This window comes from Mauremys reevesii, linkage group 18, assembly GCF_016161935.1.
Source record: "Mauremys reevesii isolate NIE-2019 linkage group 18, ASM1616193v1, whole genome shotgun sequence".
NCBI lineage: Eukaryota > Metazoa > Chordata > Testudines > Geoemydidae > Mauremys > Mauremys reevesii.
Window position 1 is genome coordinate 21,609,311 of NC_052640.1, and position 18,764 is coordinate 21,628,074.

Consider the following 18,764-nt stretch of genomic DNA (forward strand, 5'->3'; position numbering starts at 1 on the left):
TGAAGGACCATGACACTGGGAAATGTGCATGAAATAGCGGATGGCTTTGCAGAAATGGGTTTCCCTAACTGTGGAGGGGCTATAGATGGCACGCACATTCCAATTTTGGCACCAGACCACCTTGCAACAGACTACATCAATAGGAAGGGGTATTTATCCATGGTGTTGCAGATGCTTGTGGATCACTGTGAGTGTTTCACTGACATTGGCGTGGAGTGGTCCAGGAAGATGCATGACACACGCATCTGCGGGAACACCGGCCTGTATAGAAAGCTACAAGCGAGGACTTTCTTTCCAGACCAGAAGATTACAGTGGGGGATGGTGTTGAAATGCCCATAGTGATCCTGGGAGACATGGCCTACCCCCTTAGTCATGGCTCATGACACCTTACACGGGAAACCTGGACAGCAGTAAGGAGCGGTTCAACAACAGGCTGAGTAGGTGCCAGATGACAGTGGAATGTGCATTTGGCAGATTAAAGGTGCACTGACGATGCCTTTATTGAGGGGTTCAGAGGGGGGGCAGTTTGAATCAGGAAGGCTTTGGGGCAACACTTTGAAAATGAGAACCAGTAATGTTTATCTTTGTGATTGTTGTTGTAATGTTACATTACATGTAGTTTTCCTAGAAAGCAGTGGTGACATTTGGGGCCTTACATTCCAGTAAGCAGGTGATTAAATTGCCTGCTATCTCAATTTGTAGAAAAGAAATAAAGGTGAGTTACCATGCAAGAACTTTGCATTTATTGCTATCATTTTGAAAGTTGTCCAATGGGGTGGAGTGAAGGGGAAACCAAGAAGTACTGGAAAGGGGAAAGGACTGTGCAGGCAGGGTGTGGTTTTCTTTTTTGTTTTGTTTTTTTGGCCAGGGTGGGGGTGCATGGAAAAGAGTTCTGAATGTGCTGCAGGGGAGGGAGGGCACCTGCCTTTCAGCTTTCCTCCACTTCTTGCATTCCCTTTTTTTTCTGCATTGAAGAAATGCAGTACCTCCAGGAACATGTCCTTTTTGTTCCATCTTGGGTGCTTTCTTATCTGGCGCAGACGCTCGGCTGGTGTGTGTAGGATGTTCCTGAAGGCCACATCTGCCGAAGCAGAAGGAACAATGCACAGAATCATGATTAAGTTCACGCACAGCATTGAAACATTTCAGTAAAATACACCTTTTGTACCGGAAACAATCACTTGCTAACTGACCCTTGGCAAGCACACATTTCTGCGAACAGCCAAAGCATGGTGAGTGTTGGCTGGGAGGCGCTTTACATGGGGAAAAGAGCACTCTGCAAGGGTTGTGGTGCAGCCAGCTACGGAAAGAATTCTAAAATTCTTCCACACTTTTCCATAGGTGGGGGTCATTGTAGCAGATACCTCACTGCTGAGGGTAAGCAGGGAAGTGAGGGTACATCTACTAAATGCTTGTGGCTTCCGCCCTGGTCCTTATGCTGCTTGCCTATGTACTGCTTTGGTCCCTGCACAAGTGATTGCCAAATGGCGCGGGAAAATTTCCAGTGGGAGAAGGAACAAAGCTGTTCTGCCAATGAACCTTCGGCTGAAGATTACCAACTACCTCCAGGAAACTTTCCTAGAGATCTCTCTGGCGTATTCCTGTGCGATCTCTGTGTGCATCAACACCCTGTTCCACTGTACTGAATAGCTAAACAGGGAAATGGCCAACTCACAGAAACAGAACCAGCCTTGTACATGTCTATACCCTGAACCCACCTCCGCACTATACGAACCACAACCACTTACGAGGCATCTCCTCTCCTGCTTCTTGCTTGTCAGACAGCAGCTTCTGAGACTGGCTTGACACCTCCAGAGTGGTGAACAGTTAGTTCCTGGCTGTCTGCCCTACTGAGCGACCATGCCAGGAGCTCCACATCGTTATCTAACTCCACCTCTTCATCAGTGACTTGTCCTCTGGGATAGGTCCTCTTCCACCGTCTCCAGGCCCACCGAAGTATTACCCGGGGGCTATTGGCGGTGGAAGTGGGTCTCCACTGAGGATAATGTCGAGCTCCTTCTAGAACCAGCAGGTCTTGGGTGCAGCACTGGAGCGATGGTTTGCTTCCCTCACCTTATGATATGCCTGCCTCAGCTCCTTTATCTTCGCTCTGCACTGCAGTGTGTCCCAAACATAGCCCTCTTCGCACAAGCCTTGAGAAATCTACCCATAGGTATCAAAATTCTTATGGGTCAAGCGCAGCTGGGACTGCACAGCCTCCTTTCCCCATATACTGAACAGCTCCAGCAGCTCCATAGTGGTCTAAGCAGGAGAGCGTCTTCTGCGATAACCTACCATGGTCACCTGGGAAGATGCATTGAGACCTCTCCACACTGAGCAAACAGGAAATGGAATTTCAAAAATTCACAGGGCTTCTAAAGGGAGGGGTGAATGGTTGTATACCTGGCTGTAGGGCAGCGGAGTGCAAACTGCTGACTAGAGCGGTCAGGATGAGCATTGTGGGACACCTCCTGGAGGCCAATTAAAGTGATAAAATCAAGCATGGTGTCTACACTGGCGCTTTGCCGACAAAAATTTTGCACAAAAAGCCTTCTCTCTCTCTCTCTCTCTCTCTCTCTCTCTCTCTCTCTCTCATATATCAGGGTGGTTTTATTTTGTCACCAAAACAGTGCATTTTTGCCGCCGAAAGTTGCATTGCAGTGTGTATGCATCCATTTGTTTTTGTTGACAAAACTTTGTAGTGTAGACAAAGCCTTAGAAAGAATAGCATGCAAGTGGGTAGTCTGAGGAATTAAAGAAATTGTACACGTTGCTAGAATGAGTAGGAATGACAGTGTTGAAAGAAGCCTTTGTTGGAAGCTCCCAAGTGGTCTGGTTAGGGGAAGCCAAATGAATGATGCTACATTACCACAGAGAGAGAAGGAAAAGAGATACATGCTTTGGACTCCGGATTGCTGAGTGGGAGGAAAAGAGCTTGTAAGTGATCTCTGCAGTTTAACTACGTTAGGTTTGCTGTTGAGATGCTTTACTAGCTGGTCAACATATTATCTAGCAGAGCAGAAAGTGTGTGTATGTACTACTGGGGATATAGAGGTTATTCACTTTTGTCCAGAATGGGGGGAAAAATTGCTTGGACTGCCTGCTGTAGCTTGTACCATGGCACATACTTTCCAGACTTAGTGTTTGAGGAGTGTGGTAGTGGTTGTGTGGCTGAATAGCTCGGTATTCCTGGAATTGTTCTGTAGGTAAATATCTATGGAGCTCTCTGTGCCAGGCTAAAGAGCTGGCTGCTTGGATTGTTGTGTAGACAAGAATGCTCTCATTGTATAGCTAGAAGGCTGACACACAGAATGTTGTAGAACAGTGCTTGCTGTGTCTCTGTCTTGGCATGCCTTTAGCAGGCTCTGTGTTGTAAGCACTTGCCCTTAAATCAGCTAGAATAGAAATGGCGGACCAGTTATTAAAATCAGCAGTGGCCCTGCAAAACTGGAAGTTCAGAATATGGTCTTCAGTCCTAGAGAAAACTTTTGGGTTGTTTTTTTGTCTGCAGATGGGAAAGTAGAGTTTATGGAGAGTATTAAATTGAACTGTGGATTTGGTAATGACCTAATAACATCAGCTTTTGAAATGCTTTATCCATTAGATTTCCTGGCAAAATCAGTGATCTTGAGTTTATTTTCAGGGCCCCTGCTAGCCTGGTTAAGTATCCTTTAAAACCCACCTTCCAGAATGTATGTTTAATTTGGAGGTATGGTAGCAAAAGAATCTTATTAAGCATTGAACCTCACCAGAAAAGCTTGTGGTACTTTTCTGAGCAGTGTTTTTTGCACATAAATCTGACACTGGACATGGGCTGGGGCAATGCTTTTCATTTGGTGTACAGCTGAGTAACGAACTACAGTACTAAACCGGAACCTTCAGAAGCCAATTACCTAACTTTGTTCAGCAGCTAGTTTTCTGAATGAGAGCAGGAACCAGGAAAGAGCTCGCCTTTCCATTCTGGACAGCCTTGTAACAAGTACTACAAAGTGCTTTTTCAATGGATATTTTAAGTCAAGGGATAACTTCTGTTTTGAGACCATGTATTTTGCATGTATAATCCTCTACTACTGTTCTGACTGCTAATCATTTAGTTAATGTGACTGACATTCCTGGTAGAGGTTCAGTGAAAACTCTGGGATGAACGTCATTGCATAAAGTTGACAATTTCTCTGACTTCCTATTACTTTTCCTGGTTGCATCCTTCTTTGAAAAAAAATGTTTAACACAACTTTGTTTGGCACGCCAGTGATATGGCTCCAGTTGTGACCTGGTTAACATTTACATATGTATTCATAGTAACCTGACTCCTGCACTGGCTAAATTAGATTCTCATTTAGATGTCTGTTCCAAATATAAATGGGTTTGCAGATTTCTGGAATTTTGAATCGTGTCCAAAAAGCTATGTAGATTATAAAATGACTCGCAGTGTAATTTCCCCATTTACTGCAGATCCTTATTCTGGGTCTAGATTAAGTGATTAAAAAATCTTGTCTCAGGGTCAAGGGTTTTAATCCATTAGCAAACTGACCAACATTTAAGATGTCAGGTTTCAGGGAGCACGTCTATACACAGGCTTGAACAATACTCTTTAACATTCCATGTCTCCAGGCTATATGAAGAAGGGAAATTCTAGTGGGATCAGACCGTATTTAGCCTTAAGGGCATGCAGATGTAGAGTGCTGTGAGTTAAATCTGCCTTCGGAGAGCTCAGTAGGGAAAGCGCTGCAGTCTGTCCACACTGACAGCTGCTTGCGCATTGGCGTGGCCACATTTGCAGCACTTGCGGCGGCATTGGGAGCAGTGCATTATGGGCTGCTATCCCAGCATGCAAGTGACTGCAACGTGCTTTTCATATGGGGGGGAGGTGGAGTGTGACAGGAAGTGTGTTGTGTGTATGTGGAGGGAGAGAAAGAAAGTAGGTTTTTGGGGGGCTGAGAGCATGTTAGCATGCTGTCTTGTAAGTTCAGACAGCAGCAGACCTCCCCCTCCTCCCCGTCTCCCTCTCTGTCTCACAGCATTCCACACTAACGGTTGCTTTGTCTCAGAGCAGATAAGCAGCCGGCTGTCAGAAACGGAGCTTTCAAATGACATATCTGCATTTCTACAGTGATTCAAAACAATGACAAGAGTGGCCACTTGACTTAAGGGGATTATGGGACGTTTCTGGAGGCTGATCAGTGCGCAGTAATGCAACACCTCGTTCACACTGATGCCCGGGCGCTTCAGCCAATGCGCACCAAGTGGTAATCTTCTTGCCGAGGTAGAGTACCAGGAGTGCTCTAGCCCTGGAGTCAGAGTGCTCTATGTGCCTGGCCAGTGTGGACGGGGAGTGAGCTAGGGTGCCCAGGGCTGCTTTAATGCGCTCTAACTCGCAAGTATAGCCAAGCCCTTAGCTAGGTGGCTATGGGGGTGTGAATTCAGAGATGCAATTAAACTGACGTAAGCCCTGGTTTTGACACCGCTAGGTCAATGGAAGGATTCATCCGTTGACCTAGCTACCACCTCTGAGAGTTGGATTAACTACAGCAACAGAAAAACTCCATTTGTCCCTGTAGTGAGTATCTATAGTATGGTGCTACAGCTGCAGTGTTGTAGCTGTGCGATTGTTGCATCTGTAGCGTAGCCATTGAAAGTTCCTTGTTTGAATCCTGTAGTGTAGTTCTCGGTGTTTCATATAGTGACTTCATGTAACCGAAAAAAAGCTTTTGAACCCCTTCCCACGAAGTAATGAAGAAAGGAAGGATGTTTGTGACTCCCTTGGACCTGTTTGGGGCTCCCCTGCTGAAAGCGCCTGTGGTAGTGGATTGTACTGGCAACATAGTAATATGGTACTGAGTCTGAGTTGTTTTTGGAACACCTTCCTAAGAAAAATGCTTATGCAGAGAAGCTGGGAACACTCCACTGTCTACTTGGAATATCGGGGAGTTGCATCTTACGCGAGGGGTTAGGTTCTGAAGTCAGCGCGTAAGGCGAAAATCACGAATAGTCAAACACGCATTGAGTGGAATGGTGGGCGGAATCGCCCGCACTACAGGTACAGTATTTAAATTGTTGTTTTTCTCTTTTTTGTTTTGTTTTGCCGAGCATGTATAGTTAAAATCGCGTAAATTAAATGCGCCTATGATGCGACTCCACTGTACATAATGCTGCTGTACCTGCAACACTGCTGTATGCGGGATGAAAATACCTTCATGGTTACTGCCTAGGGTATGGCTACACTTACAGATCTGCAGCGCTGGTAGTTGCAGCGCTGATCGTCCAGCTGTGCAGGGCCAGCGCTGGTGTGTGGCCACACTCACAGCTACCAGCGCTGCAGTATGGCCACATTTGCAGCATTTGCAGCGCTGTTGGGAGTGATGAATTATGGGCAGCTATCCCAGCATTCAAGTGGCAGCAATGTGCTTTTCAAAAGAGGGGGGTGTGGGGCAGTGTGACAGGGACCGGGGGGCGGTGGAGGGAGAGTGGATTTTTGGAACTGACACTTTGCAAAATCAGAAAATTTTCCCACCCCCTTACTGTTAACTGCAAACAGCCTGCATCCAACATACTCTCTTTCCCCCCTCTGCCCCCTCTCCCCGTTTCTCTCAAGCAAAGCAAACACTCATCCCCTGTGAATGACTCCTTTTCTCGCTGCTGGTCAAGCAAAATGCAAACACTCAACCCCTGTGAATCACGCAGGGAGGAGGATCTCATTTGATTGTTCACAGATTGATCACAGCAAACAGGAGCTGATAAGCAGCTCCTGGTAGCAACGCGCTCCGGAGGTTCACAACAAAACAAAGAGAGGCTGCATAACAAAACAAAGGGAGTAATTTAGTTAAAAGCATTCTGGGGGTATTAAGTCAATGTTCAGTTGTAAACTTTTGAAACAGCCAGAACATTTTTCTGAGTTATGAACATTTCAGCATTACGAACAACCTAGATTCCCAAGGTTTACGTAATTCTGAGGTTTTACTGTACTACCTGCTGTGGCTTTATGCCAACATAACTTGTGTCAACTGAAGTTTGTAGTGTCAACGTGGCCTAAAAATGCTATCCCAGTTCTGTTGCTGTGGTTCGTCTTATGATCTCAATGCATTATTTCTTCAGTTCCAAGTCTCTTCAAGCAAAAACAGCCAAAACCTAGCATTTCCTATCCTCTGTATGTATACTCGATCATAAGCTGGTTCGTTTATAAGCTGACACCCCCCCCCCAGATGGATAAGTAAAAAGGGAAAATTTGTATTACCCATTCATAAGCTGACCCTATAATTCAGGGGTCAGCAAACTTTGGCTCCTGAGCCATCAGGATAAGCCGCTGATGGGCTGAGATGGTTTGTTTACCTCAAGCATCTGCAGGCACAGAGGTAAACCTAAGTAAACAAAGTGTCCTGGCGCGCCAGCTGCTTACCCTGACAGGCTGGGACAGCAACTGGTGGGAAGTGTTTTGGTGTGGGAGAAGTTGATCCCACCCCTAGCCCTGGACCACCACACTCTTCCCATCCCATCCCTTCCCACTTCATCTGGGGAGGGCCAGGGGAGGATGTCTGTGGCCTGGTTGGACCTGCTCCGGTGGGCCAGGCCAGGTGGCGCGGCCGCAGCCTGCTCCAGAGCTGCAGCTGCTTCGGAGGCTCAGGGGAGAGCAATGTGGCCAGAAGCGGAGAGACTCTGGCCCTGCCTCTGCCCTTCTGTCTCTACTGGCTGTGTTGCCTCACCTTGCTCCCTCTGTTGAGGGGAGGGGCTGTGTCCCACCTCTCCCTCTCTATACCTGTTCATAAGCCGACCCCCTTCTCTGGTGCTTCCCTTTTTTACTTAACAAAATTTGGCTTATGATCAAATATATATGGTAAATAAAAAAGGCAGGGTGAGGGGGAGCATGCGAAGTAGAGAACCATACCCCCAGGCATTCTATGGTCTTTATAAAGAAGTGAAAAGATACTTTTTGTCTTTTTGCTGTTGCTCACCTTCAATCTAGTGATCTAGGAATAAACCAATTTAAGAAATGGATACATTCGCATTCTCACTTGTTATCCTCTGATGCCTTTATAGTTTTACTCTAGTATATTTAATGTATATAGTTCAGTATGGTGAAGTTGCTGATGGTACCTGTGTATTGAAGTACAAAGTAGCTGGTAACCTAGGTTATAGTAACCTCTCATCAGGTTATGATTTAATAGTGAATCTTGTAACACGGAAAGTTGTGAATAGATTTGCTTACACTTACACCAGCCAGTTATCTGGGTTTGCAGGGGTGATAAAACACTGTCATGCTAAAATATTAGAGTTGATATGTTGTACCATGTAGTTCAGATGGAGGAGATAGTCAATTTATGCATATCTCCAATAACACACCATTCATTTATTGTAGAAGAAAAATGAGTAAACATACCTAAATACTTGTTTGAGTCAGTTAGCTAGTCATCTTCCATTCATTCCTTTTTGTTTACAGTAGCTTATTGGCAATTTCTTAGCTATCAGACCTCTGAAATACTCAGTTCTAAATTTTTGTACAGGTTTTAGGAATCTTAGGACATACACATCCCCATGTTCTAGACATTTTGTTTTGGTATAATCTTACAGAGGGAAGGATCATTGTGTAAGTCACCTGAATACTATAGTAATGCAAGTGGTATAAAAACTTATATTGCCTGTACAGACAGAATTTCTGCCGCAGAGTGAAACTGAAGCAATCCAGTGATTGCTAAGTGTTCCATGTCAGGTTTTAACTTTAGAGGCATTTTGAATCCCTCATACCCTGAAAATGTGAATGCTAGACGCCCAATAGAAACTCTTGCATAAATACATAAATATGCAAAAACTTGAAATTTGTCAAGCGGTAGTATGTACATATTTAATTCTGTTAGATTGCTGCTTTATAAATTTGGCAAAGACACCATCCCTACCCCAGAGTTTGCAATATAAGCTAGACAGTACAATTCAGTCTCTTGGGGGTAGGAAACCAAAAATTAGATAGCGTAGGCATTAGGGACACAAGGCTGCTAGGAATCTTAGTTCTGTATTATAAACACATGTGGGAAGCCATGTACATATGTATTCTGAAGTCTGATTTCTCAGGAAATCTATGCAAGTAAACTGGCATTAGTGAGTTTAAGACTTGGTCCTTAACAAAATCTCCATCAGAAGTCCTATATCAAAATATTTCCATCTTTCATGTAAGGTATAATGTTATGCAGTTATGTGGGATGTAGTTAAATGCATGCTGCAGCCTGTTATCTCTGAAATAATGCTTGGTCACCATTCTACCTTTTGTGTTACCAGTTAAGTTCTATAACTAAGTACTGTTTGAGAAGGCTGTATCTTATAAAGCTAAAGCATTTTCCTCCTCCCACATGCTTTGGCAGAAGCTCCCATGTGGTGAGCTTGGCACAAGTTACCACAAGTCATATTTGATCACTGTTTGAATGCTGCAAATAATTTGCGAGTCTATCTTTGAATATTATAGGCTAATTATAATTAGTCAGCCTCTTAAGTTTTTTCTTATTTGGCATTGACATTCTACAAATAGCTACCTTCCTGACTTGTCATTCAGTGCCCTATTTGTTTTGTTAACATAAGACAAAGCGTTATCAAATGACACCCAAAAGTGATGCTCTGTGGTGACACGTTGTGCCTTTCTCTCCCCCATTCTAGGGCATATTCCCTTGTGGATTCCAGCCAAGTGTCTACGTTCCTGATTTCCATTCTCCTTATAGTCTATGGCAGCTTCAGGTAAGACTGTTCTCTAAAGCTTCTATTTATTTCAGATGTAAACTTCATGATGAACAGCATTTGTATTCAGTACATTAGTCATGTCAGTGCCTTCTTGTTAGGAGGGGGAAGACACATCTGTCAGTTAGAGCTAGACCTATTCTAGAAGATGTACCAAAGAACTGACTAATACTTAGCAGTTAGCAGTATGACTTTATTTAGTATGTGTGTTTGTTTCTGTCTTTCTCAGACTGATACTTGTTGTAAATGGACTTTAAATTTTTACTTTTGGTTCTGAGAAGGATATAAAGGAGAGGAAGAAAATGGAAGGACCTGGTGTATTTGGAAGATCAGTTTCTGAAGTCTGTAATTATGTGAAGGCAAATCCAGGTTCAAGTATGCCACAGTAGCATGAACTATGTGAAGGCAAATCAAGTATACCACAGCAGCATTTTACACTTTATATGGATTAAATTGGCCAGGGACACATTTTCCCCATCCATTTGAAACTATCTTGTAGGCTACAAAAGGATCAAAAAAGGTATTTTTGATACATAGTCCATATAGCAAAGTCACAGAGGACTGTATAACTGCTTGTCACTGTTTTCCACATGATGGAATTGGTGGTTGCTGTAACTGAAACCTGTAAAATATATTTGAATGTCTTTAAAAATTAAATTAGTTGACCAATGCATAGCAGGAAAGTTGTGAAAGTAACTATCCATTGTGTTTGGGGCCTCCAGTTTAGTTTAGAGAAACCAGTTGAACTGCGGCAGTTCAGGGAGGAAGGGAATACAGAATGTACTGCATCAAGTATGAAATGTTTGACTTCTTTGAATATGGCCAAGAGACAAGGTGTACCAGATGAACAAAATATGTAAATTCTAGTTAATTGCACCCCTGACATTTTAAAAATTATGAAAAACATGTTTGCTTTATTTATCAAGCTTGGGAAAACAATAGTACATAACTTCTTGTTACTAATAAGTCTATGGTAAACAGCCAGAAATTCACAATGAGCAACTCCCTTCTCTTCATGTGTCAGTATATTTATGCCTGCATCTGTAATTTTCACTCCATGCATCTGAAGAAGTGGGTTTTTTTACCCACAAAAGCTTATGCCCAAATAAATCTGCTAGTCTTTAAGGTGCCAACGGACTCCTCGTTGTTACAGTGAGCAATACATCACAACATCATTTTTTTTAATGTTCCAAAACCAGGTGAGAGCAAATTCAAGTCTTAAATGGTCCAGGTGGCAACCCTTAAGATAAAGGTTGCTGAAGCCCATCATACATTAAGCAAAGTTGTGTAACGCAAACAGTGATTTTTTTGCGGGGAAGAACTGGCTGTCCCTATCATTAAGGTTAGGCAGGTATTACTTGATACTCAGAGGGGTAATATTGCACTTCGGATAGTATTAGAGCTGAAGAAGCCTTTCATCAAAGAAAATGTTACAGAAGGTATATAAGCAAAAAGGGCAAAGAAAGTATGGAGAACAAATAGCCAAGTATATTAAGATGATTAACAAATATTTAAATATTCTAGGTGCAGGAGAATTTTGGACCTATCTAGCTTATGGCCGAGGGGGTAATTAAAGTGAAATCTGTATTTGTGGAGAAGTTACGGGTAAACCGTAATTCTGCTATGGTTGAATGTTTGGATTTACATAGCAGTAGAAAGGGTGCATAGCCAAATCATAGAATATCAGGGTTGGAAGGGACCTCAGGAGGTCATCTAGTCCAACCCCCTGCTCAAAGCAGGACCAGTCCCCAACTAAATCATCCCAGCCAGGGCTTTGTCAAGCCTGACCTTAGATTCCACCACCTCCCTAGGTAACGGATTCCAGTGCTTCATCACCCTCCTAGTGAAAAAGTTTTTCCTAATATCCAACCCAAATTTCCCCCACTGCAACTTGAGACCATTACTCCTTGTTCTGTCGTCTGCTACCACTGAGAACAGTCTAGATCCATCCTCTTTGGAACCTCCTTTCAGGTAGTTGAAACAGCTATCAAATCCCCCCTCATTCTTCTCTTCTGCAGACTAAACAATCCCAGTTCCCTCAGCCTCTCCTCATAATTCATGTGCTCCAGCCCCCCCCCCCCCCCCAATAATTTTTGTTGCCCTCCGCTGGACTCTTTCCAGTTTTTCCACATCCTTCTTGTAGTGTGGGGCCCAAAACTGGACACAGTACTCCCAATCCCTCACCAATGCTGAATAGAGGGGAATGATCACGTCCTTCGATTTGCTGGCAATGCTTCTACTTATACAGCCCAAAATGCTGTTAGCCTTCTTGGCAACAAGGGCACACTGTTGACTTGTATCCAGCTTCCCGTCCACTGTAACTCCTAGGTCATTTTCTGCAGAACTGCTCCCTAGCCACTTGATCCCTAGTCTGTAGCAGTGCATGGGATTCTTCCTATATTCTAGGAGACCTTAAAATTACTATTTTAAGATACAACAAAACATAAAGTACAGCAGCACAGTGCAGTATAAACCACCAGCAATAAGCCAGGAACTCTCAAACTTAAATCACCCTCCTCTTCCAGTAGTTCTCCACCTTCAAAATTCCCCCCTTAACCACCTTATCTTTTTTCTGAGGAATATGTAAAAAGGATAAGCTTTGCAGTGTGTCCTGAAGATCTCCAGATTTCGACCATTACAACCAAACTGGGGAGTGAATTCCAAAACCGAGGGGCCCTCAGAGTGCGCCCACACAATATCTCCCCCTATTCTTTTATACTAATAGGCCTTCAGCTTATCTCTGCTATGGTGGTAGTAGTATGGAACGTGATGGAGAGAAATTTCCATCCCCTTTGCTTTGCTGGTCAGGCTCCTGTAATGATTTATACAGGAAATCATCATGTGGTATTAACAGAAGCATCTAAGATATAGTTAAACTAATTAAGAAATTCAGGTGCAGTGGTAATTTGCAAGATGGTGTTCATTTGGGAGTTCATAAAGCAATAAAACACTAAGAGAACTTCTGCTGAAATAGGTAGTATTTCCTAAAACAGCACCTGTTCCTGAAGAAAGGAAGGTTACAAATATTGCACCTATCTTCAAAAAGAAAATAGTGATCCCTGAAACTATAGATCTGTGAATCGCATCTCAGTATCATATAAACTTTAAGGACAGCATAATACAGCACTTGGCTAAACAGTGACCAAATCATTACTACACTGAGTAAGCTTATACTTCTCTGAACTATTATTTTATAGAAAAATAGTGAAATAATGGAAAATGGGGAGCTGGATGCACTTTAGCTAATAATTAATTGGAAGATGGATTGTTAAATTGGCTTTTGAAAATGTTCTTTGTAAGAAGCTATTAAAATAACTGCAATTCTGTTTTGTAAAATGACTGTAAAAATGGTATTGAGGAGTTTCCGTGCTGACATAGTGCTTTAATGGGCTAGTTGCCCTGTAAAACAGCTTGTCTGTCTCCTTTGTGAAATTAATTTGTGATCTGATAGTCAGGCTGGGTTCTTCTCTTGTCACTAATATTTATCAATAATCTTGCAAGTGAGACTGTTCCCTCAGACTTTGGATTGTCTGTTTCATTTAGGCACTGGATAATGAATGTGCAGAAAGCTGGGGTGGATCAGAAATGCTGCATAGTTGTTACTGACGACATTATTTGGTTTTCAGGTTCTTTAGTACTAGTAGCAGTGTTCTGGCTCTACAATGCTGTTTTAATCACTTTTCAGAGTAGAACATTCCTTAAAGTCCTGTTATTGATCAACACACATAAATAAAGAACACTTGTACAACATAGCTACTCAGCACGGGCAGACGCTGATAGTGGTTTGTCCCAATCATCAGCATTGGAATCGGGGTCATTAAGGAGAATTGTGGAAAACTATAGAAGAATCTAACTTAACTAGTAGCAATCATATGATTTGGTGGAATGATGTTGGATAATTGTGATAAACATAAGGTAAATGCAAATTGAGAAAATATCCCATTTCAGCCCAGAAAGCTCATTTTCCCATTACCATGAATAACTAAATTTTTTGATGCTGCTAGAGAAATCTAGCTTTCTGTTTTGAGTACATGGAAGCACCTTTCTGTTGGCTGTTTTGGGCAGTCTCTTCCTGCTTAGAGAGTACTTAAATTCTCTACCCCACTTTCTAATTTTGGTTAGATTACAGCTGCTTAATTTAGGTGATGGTGACCTGACTTCTACTTAGCATGGGCTTGTCTACACTGGCACTTTACAGCACTGCAACTTTCTTGATCAGGGGTGTGAAAAAACAGCCCCTGAGTGCAGCAAATTTCAGCACTGTAAAGTACCAGTGTAGACAGTGCACCAGTGCTGGGAGCCGCATCCTTTATGGAGGTGGGTTTTTTTAGAGCACTGGGAGAGCTATCTCCCAGCACTCTGTCTTGACTACACAAGTCATATTAAGCAGCAAAGAATCCTGTGGCACCTTATAGACTAACAGACGTTTTGCAGCATGAGCTTTCGTGGGTGAATACCCACTTCTTCGGATGCAAGCCAAAGGATTCTTTGCTGCTTCTACAGAACCAGACTAACACGGCTACCCCTCTGATACTTGAAGCCATATTAAAGCGCTGCAGTGGCAGCACTTTAACATTGCCAGTGTAGACTAGCCCCATGTCTCCTTGCCTCTAATGCTGCACAAATGTGAAGTGTGCATTTTGGAAGGGCAGGGTCGAGAGTGAACTTGTGGAAAAACTCAAGTGCCAGTCTCAGTCCTTTGGCCTTTGTGACAATGCAGGAAAGGCAGGCTTTCTGTGAGGGAACTATCAAGCAGCACAGAGTTGGAAGACCTGTGATGAACAAGGCTAAGAACCAGGGGCGGCTCTAGACATTTCGGTGCCCCAAGCACGGCGGCACACCAGTCCCACGGCTCCGGTGGACCTCCCGCAGACGTGCCTGCGGATGCTCCACCGAAGCCGCGGGACCAGCGGACCCTCCGCAGGCACGCCTGCGGGAGGTCCACTGGAGCCGCCTGCTGCCCTCCTGGCAACCGGCAGAGCGCCCCCCGCGGCATGCCGCCCTAAGCACGCGCTTGGCATGTTGGGGCCTGGAGCCGCCTCTGCTAAGAACATGACAATCTGTTCAATATCTTTTGAGCAGCAGTGTATCTGTTGAGGCCAGTGCGGCTAACTCATTGTCTTCTGATAGTTGGGCGGAAGGACCTGTTAGCCACCAATACAAACTTGCCCAAAATAAAGAAGTTTTGACTAGTTCTAAGGCACCTGTCTTCAAAAGACCTTACTAAAACTATCATTATATTGTTTTGTTAGTGATTTTGAGACCACTTACATCTGACAGCAAAATGCCCAAGTTAAAGCATAAGTTGCCTACTATCTGTGGATAGTTATCTTCAGATTTTGTTCCTCTGATTTCTCTCCCCCCCCCCTTTTTTTTTTAATGGCACGATATTAGATCCTGTGTCACAGGACGTGTTTAACTAGAGCTTAGAGTACAGTTTTACAGCATTAATGTTTTCATTCATAAAGGTCTTTGAACCCTTGCTGTTTCTATCTGCAAAGCAGGGATTAAGTGTGAGAAATACAGTAATTTAAATTTAGCTGTGATAAAGAATACCCCTGGACACCCTAGAATGTGACAGTAGTGTCATAAGGAATGTGGGGAAAGTGACAGTAATACTACATTCTGTCTCTTCACATGGAGAGGGTCATTAGAATCAGGGTTGAGTCTCAAATTTTTCTGCAAATTCAGTTGATTCAGATAACAGTAGTCAGAATACAGATATTCTAGACCGAGGTTGGTGTGTTTTCCTTACATTTATTAAAAAACAAACCAACCCCCTCTTCCCCCCCCCCAAAAAAAACCCTTCCATCTTGAATAATTTGCTATAAGATAAATAATTGTCCTTTTAGAAATTTGTGAAAAATAATACATTTACTTTAGTCAGAATACTTGCTAGAAATCATTTAGCACAAGGATAACCTTTTGGAGCCCACCCTGTCTGCCAAATAATGTTCAGCAAGAGAATAGATTTGTCCTGGAAAATGGTGTAGGGGAGGCAATTTCCTTTGCTTTCTAGGAGTTAGGGGGGCTTTAAGTTTGGAAGAGGTGAGGTTCTACACTAGACAGAAAGAGAAGGGAATCTGGGCCTAGTAACCCATATTTTGTAGGAAGTAGACTTGAAATCTAAATTCCCAGTCCAGAATGAAGAAAACAGTTGTGCTGCTGGGTGACTTCAACAGAAGTGCAGTAATAGGATTAGAAAGAATTGGGTGGATGAGTAATTGGGATAAAATCCATGTGCTTGTTGGATTAATCTGGTTGAGGAGGTGCCAAGGGAAGAAAACAAATCCACTCAGAAGCTTGATTTACAGTTCATCAAAATTCACCAAAGAAAAAGTGCCAGGAAACATCTGCATGACAAAAATAGTGGCACCCAAATCCAGGCAAAAGCACATTGAGGTTCTGCTTGTTGTGGTGTGGACAGAAGGGAAGTTCCTTTGTGAATATGTACTCAGTTAAGAATTTCAATTCAAGTCCCTCTAATCCCCCCACTCCTTCAGATCTTTTGAACACTTCCCCCATCCTTACACAATTGCTTGTCATTATCCGTTTTCTCTCTTCAGTCTTCTGTATCTGTTTAAATGTTGAAGTTCTAGTGCCTCCCAAATACCACATGGAAACAGCTAAATCCTTGATCTCATCTCCCATATGAGTTAAATGGTCTAAACACAAAGTTGCACTAGGTTAATAAAAATTGGTTTTAAAATAGACTGGTGAAAACTCCTGGGTGGACATTTTTCATTTGATTTAAACCTGGCTTATATTGGGTTGAGAATGTCCACGCAGGAATTGGCACCAGTTTAACAAAATTTGTTTTAAAACTAATGTTAAACAGGTGCAATGGTGTGTGTGGCCCGAACCTCAGAGTTCAGGGTTTAACTTCATCCAGTTGAGGTTCAGTATCATGAGTTGTCTCCTCACATGTTTTCGTTAGGTACTACAGAATGCTTGATGTGGTCTTCGGCAGGATGGTACTGAAGACTGCTGTCAAACACTAAATCCTCCTTGACTATATACTGCTTTGGGAGGTCCTTTGGTCTTGTGTAGGCTATCAAAGAAAGAGGGGCGTTTTCTCCTATCAGTTTTCTAAGAGTTTTGTTAGTGCCAGTATGGGCTCATTCTTCACTTAGATTAGCTATAGAGCTATTGACAAGGTACAATGAGGCTATCATTTGAGCTGAATGTGAATTTTTAAGTTAGTTCTCTATATGGAAATGCCTTCAGAGTACTCAAATGCAATGTGAGACTGATAGACTTCTATCTATGGCAGGGGTAGGCAACCTATGGCACACGTGCCAAAGGCGGCACACGAGCCGATTTTCAGTGGCACTCACGTTGCCCAGGTCCTGGCCATTGGTCCGGGGGGCTCTGCATTTTAATGTAATTTTAAATGAAGCTTCTTAAACATTTGAAAAACCTTATTTAATTTACTTACAATAATAGTTTAGTTATATATTAAAGACTTATAGAAAGAGATCTTCTAAAAAGGTTAAAATGTATGACTGGCACACAAAACCTTAAATTAGAGTGAATAAATGAAGACTCGGCACACCACCTCTGAAAGGTTGCCGACCCCTGATCTATAGGGTATGATGTAATCAAAATATTGTATTTTCTCCATTTTATCGGCCTATTTTGAGATCTTGAAGCAAAACGGTGTTCAGCCTAACGTTACTGTCAGCTATCCTCTTCAAGCTTATCCATCAGTGCTGATATTGAACAACGGTGACAAGACAGAGCCTTGTTGAACTCCTGTGAAAGTAGGAAACCATGCTGTGTATTTGCTCTTGACCAAACACAGATTTCCATTCTGTTATAGAGCTCTTCTATGAATGCCACTGTCTTCATAGGAATGCCTCATCAGATCCCTTCAAAATTGCTCAAAGATCAGAAAGAAATCTATCAAAAATGCTGAGCATGCCTTATTAAATTCAGTCATTCTCTCAAAAAGCTGTCCCAAGGTAAAGATCTGGTTAGTAGTGGCACAACATGGTATTAAGCCACAATGAATATCCTGGCCTCTGTTTCCATGTTAATTTCTCGCATTAGCAGTGTGTATTGTGGCAGACACTTGTTTTGTGATTGACAACAGCATAATTTCTCTATAGTTGATACACCATTATCTCCCTTTTTGAACAGAGGCAGAATAAGACCCGTCTTCCAATCATCAGGGATAATTAGTGTGCCAGATGGACTGGAAGAGTGTCTGCCCAATAATATTCTCTCCTTTCTTCAGTTACTCAAGGGTCGTGTTACAAGCTCATGGGGCCTTTCCTCACTTCTGTTTAGGAACTGTAGTATGAACTGCTTCTTGGTTAACAGAAAGTGGCTTTATCAGGACTTCCTGTCTCACTTGAAGCAGAAGAGGAACACTAGATGAACAGTTGAGGAGCATCTTGAAATAATCTTCCCATTGATGCAACTGATCTTACATATTAGCTCATGCTGCCATCCCAGTTCTTTACTGGGCAAGCTGACGATTTTCAACATTTTATGGATGAGAGGAACTGTAACCCAAGCATTTGATTAATCACAGTTAACTCATGCGATTAATGTACAAAAATGAATAGCGATTAACCGCAGTTTTAATCAGACTGTTAAGCAATAGAATGCCAATTGAAATGTATTAAATATTTTTGGATGTTTTTCTACATTTTCAAATATATTGATTTCAATTACAACACAATACAAAGTGTATAGTGCTTAGATGATCATTTTTACAGTGCCAATATTTGTAATAAAAATAATATAAATTAAAAAAAATATTTTTCAATTCACCTCATACACAATACAGTAGAGCAATCTCTTTATCGTGAAAGTGTAACTTACAAATGTAGAGACCCTGTTTAGCCAATAAGCAAAATATTCTCAAACACATTAGTAAATTTTCAAAATGATATAAAGGGATTTGTCTCTGACTGATGCTAATGGGAGCTGTATGGCAAAATTATTTGCATATTGCTTTGAAACTTACCCCTACAGGTCCTAATAAAGGTCTTTTAAACACTGCTGAGAGCAAATGATGTGAGATTTAAATCTCTCCCCATTT

At 42.5% G+C, this 18,764-nt stretch overlaps 1 protein-coding gene across 4 annotated transcripts in view; it reads left to right on the forward strand.

Annotated features, from left to right (window-relative positions):
- The window catches only part of SPPL3 (signal peptide peptidase like 3), a 147,628-nt gene that overhangs the window by 64,914 nt on the left and 63,950 nt on the right, over positions 1-18,764 (forward strand). For 3 of the 4 annotated variants that reach the window (XR_005589526.1, XR_005589525.1, XM_039504940.1), the window contains exon 1: positions 9,591-9,712. Coding sequence is in view for 2 of the 4 variants with exons in the window: in XM_039504940.1 (XP_039360874.1) it covers positions 9,591-9,712 (122 nt within the window). In the remaining 2 variants the exon portion in view is untranslated. Of the gene's footprint in view, positions 1-9,590; positions 9,713-18,764 lie in introns of those variants that run through there. The other variant, XM_039504941.1, reaches the window with a different exon arrangement.